Source organism: Rutidosis leptorrhynchoides, chromosome 4, assembly GCF_046630445.1.
Source record: "Rutidosis leptorrhynchoides isolate AG116_Rl617_1_P2 chromosome 4, CSIRO_AGI_Rlap_v1, whole genome shotgun sequence".
Lineage (NCBI taxonomy): Eukaryota > Viridiplantae > Streptophyta > Magnoliopsida > Asterales > Asteraceae > Rutidosis > Rutidosis leptorrhynchoides.
In genome coordinates, this window is record NC_092336.1 from 503,810,005 (window position 1) to 503,814,057 (window position 4,053).

At 31.8% G+C, this 4,053-nt stretch overlaps 1 protein-coding gene across 1 annotated transcript; it reads left to right on the forward strand.

The window, feature by feature from the left end:
• The first annotated feature begins 1,795 nt into the window (after nt 1-1,795).
• On the forward strand, nt 1,796-2,365 carry LOC139842453 (protein ALP1-like). The gene has a single exon (XM_071832592.1). The coding sequence runs from the start codon at nt 1,796-1,798 to the stop codon at nt 2,363-2,365; it is 570 nt and encodes a 189-aa protein (XP_071688693.1).
• Nucleotides 2,366-4,053: the final 1,688 nt, after the last annotated feature.

Sequence of the window (4,053 nt, forward strand, 5' to 3'; positions counted from 1 at the left end):
AACCTTGTGTTATTATTTAAATTTTGTATAATTGTATCCCATACATTTTTTAGGTAGAATTAAAAACTAAACTCTGCAATTGCTTATTTACTTATCGAAAAATAGCATTTTAGAACAATTCGTTAGCATTAAAATTTAATGCAATTCGAGTAGACCTACTCAAAATTATTGTAAGCACGGGTTAGAGAAGTAAAAAAGCATTTTTTTTTATTACAATTGTAAGTGTTTTAGTTGGGATGAGTATGTGCAAAGTATAGACTTATAAAATAATCATCTCCCAATAGATTTTTGGGTCTTCTGGAACGCCTTCAATGGTATAGTTCTTGGAATGCTTTTAATCAGGATCGTCGGGTTAATTTTAAAGGACATATTTAATAAGCAAAAACCAAAGAGCCAATGATTTGGCGGTATCGAAGTCACCCTTACAATCTTGAGGTTGAGGGTTCGAGTCCTGCTTAAGACATTTCATGGTGTATATATTCGTGTTAGTATTATGGGGTGTGTGAGTTTGTGTTAAAAAAAAAAAAAAAAATGTTTATTTGTATAAAAAGTTTTTCACATATATATGAATAAATTCAATAATGCTACAAGAATATAATATTTAAAACCTTATGTAAATAATTAGACCATAAAATATATTGTTAAGTTATATTTTTAATCCCTTTAAATTAACGATCATGTGCAATTACACATTTTATACGCTCTAAAATCCGACCTTACTTTGAATAACAACAAGATTATGTTTTTGTGTTTTGTATTGCTACTTTATGGTTATATATATGAAAGTTCCGGAATAATATCCTTTTTAATCCTCAAGAGTTAAAAGAGAATCGATATTGTAAAGGTGTTTTTTTTTTTTTTTAATAAAAAGGTGTTCAAAAAAAATATCAAATACATTATGAAAAGGTTGATACTTGATACAATTAAAGTCGATGCAACCAAATACGTAGTAGTCTAGTAGATTATCGTAATTTCGAGGGTAAGCTCAAAAATTTATACTGTTTAGACTAGACTCAACTCGTGAATATGTCTTTGTATTTAGACCATTTTTAACGCGGCGTCAGAGGGATCCCGTCAGGCTTGCTGACGCCCTCTGACATCCCTAACGCGCCGTCAGGCGTAACGCACATGGGGCGTCAGTCGGAATTTTCACGGGAAAAAAGGCGTCAGGCGACGTGTCAGTTTTTGATTGGGCGATTTTTGTAGCCGTTGGGTAACGGATATTTTCGATTTTTTCCTTTTTAAAAAAAAAAATTTACTCAAATTTAAATCTATATAAACACATTAAACCCCATCATTTTTAACATATCAAACTCTTCATTTTCTCTCATTTTAACACTTTTATTCAAAAATTTTATATCTTTAGATGACATCTTATTTACTTAATTCGGATTCCGATTCGGAAGACGAGCGTATTGTTGTACATTAGAAGGTGAAGATGTCGATGTCGAATCATCCGAGTGTGTTACTAGATCCCAAATTTATATTCCTAGAGGTCGAGAGAAAGCCGCACAAAACTTATGGAAGGATTATTTTCGTAACACGCTCGTGTTTCCGCAGAGAACGTTACATGAGATCTCTCAATGTATAAGATGTTGAACGATTATATAGTAAACATGAGGAGAAACACGGTTTTAAGGGTATGCTCGGGAGTATTGATTGTATGCATTGGGAGTGGAAGAATTGTCCAGTTGCTTTAAATGGACAATACACTCGGGGTGATCACAAGAAACCCACCATTATGCTAGAAGCAGTTGCTTCGTATGACTTGTGAATTTGACATGCATTTTTTGGGATGACGGGTTCCAACAATGATATTAATGTTCTGAAACAATCACCGGTTTTTGATAAACTAAAGAACGGAACAACTCCACCTGCACCGTTTGAGGTAAATGGTAATCATTACACAAAAGGCTATTACCTCGCTGATGGTATATATCCTGACTGGGCTACCCTAATCAAAGGTTATGCGGCGCCGACAGATGACCCAAGGATTAAGTTTACGCGGTTTCAAGCTAGTGTCCGAAAGGATGTTGAGAGGGCATTTGGGGTTCTTCAAGGTCGATTTCATATTTTAAGGTTAGCGGCACACACTATGTCGGTGAACAAAATGCGAAGAGTTATAGATTGTTGTATCATATTACATAATATGGTTTTAGAAGATCAAGGATTTGCGTTAAGTGATTGGGAGGAAGATTTCATTACCGAACCGATAGAGAATCGTCCAGAGCGTATACCGAATAGGGGACGAGATCAAGACGTTATCATCCGAGAGATTAGAGATAGGACGGTGCACGATCAACTAACCGATGATCTTGTTGAGCATATTTGGAACCTTACGCCCACATTTCGCACTACGAACTAATTTATTTTACAATTTATTTATGTAATGGTTAGATTTCAAGTATTGTTGAATTATATTAATTTATGTAATGGTTATGAAATATTATTTTTGATGTTTTTTATATTTTATATGCATTTTATTTTATAAAATAACTTTGTATTCATATTCATATTTAATATAAAAGAAAAAATAAAATTGATAGGACCCACAGTTGAATGACACATAAAAGGGGTGTCAGGATTATTTTGTGTCAGAAACTGACATGTGACACGTCACAGACACACTGCATTTTTATTTTTTTTTTAACTAAAAACTGAACAATCTTACATTACCTTGTTCATCTTGGAAAGTGAGCCCAACAAGTTCTCTAAAATTTACTTTATGGTATAGGATGAAGTCTTCTTGCTGTTCCTTTGTCCAAATTTCTCCTAACTGTCGGCAACGACTTTGTGTCTCATCTTTCCACAACTACTTTCTTTAAACAGCATATTACTCCGTATTTCGGAGTTCTTTTGTATAAAATGATTTATTATTATTATTATTATTATTATTATTATTATTATTATTATTATTATTATTATTATTATTATTATGTTACGTTTCTTTCTAACGACAATCATCATCACTCATAAACCACCTTCGCGATCATATGTCACTCACACACGCGATAGAATGAAACCCAAATCGCAACAACCTTGGCAGTACGGTACGTTGAAGGTTGAAAAACCTCCATCCGATAAGTTAATTGTTGACAGTACCAATTAAACCCGACCCTTAAAACCGAACATGCGCCTACGTGTCTGCTCGTTGAAGACAAACAGATCGTCATTCGTATATTACTCAGGCAATGCCCTCGTTCGGAGAAAAAGTTCAATTATCAATCACTTATGTCTAGAGTTAAGCCCTTACATATACATAAGTAGAATTATACAACTATAATGTAGGTTTAATATTACTATTTTTTTTATCTATATGTGTATCTATATCTATATCTATATCTATATCTATACCTATAAATTTATATATACGTAGTATGTAGTACATATAAGCACACCATTTCGATTGTGTTAGACAAGTATGAAAAAAGTTTCGATTTTCTTTATAATTTAATGTACAGACTTTTTTAATAACATCTTTAATTATTGTCATTAAAAAAATTCATACATGTGTATAATTTGTTTGTACATTATATAGTAACTACCAACTTTCTAAAAATAACTATCATCTACTAACTCACTACTTTATGCGTAAATATACTCCGTAATTCTTAATAACAACACTGGTAGAGTTGTAACTAAAAATAACCTAATATATAACGTGTACAATAAATAATACTTTCGGTGTCATCACAATCCCATTTACCATCATATTTTATAACGCTTCATTATGCAATAGTTCATTTTAACTGGGACAAAAGTTTTAAATTTTTCACTCACTAAATTTTTTAATTTAACTAAATCTCTTATCTATTTATATATTTTGATTGATTACATGAATGATAGTCAACATATTTTGCAAACGCTATAGAAACTGTTTTAAAACTTAAAATTTTAAAGGAGATTATCGTACAAAAATCATGCAATTATTTTTAACACAATAAAACATCCATAAATCTAGAATTCTAGACCATATACGACTAACAATTAAGACAAAAACCAACACTCTCTGGTCACTAATTCGCTATTGAATAAGAAAATATTTGTCGATTC

What these genes read in the sequence shown, in the direction of transcription:
- LOC139842453 (XM_071832592.1), top strand. Translation starts at nt 1,796, where the DNA reads ATGACGGGTTCCAACAATGATATTAATGTTCTGAAACAATCACCGGTT.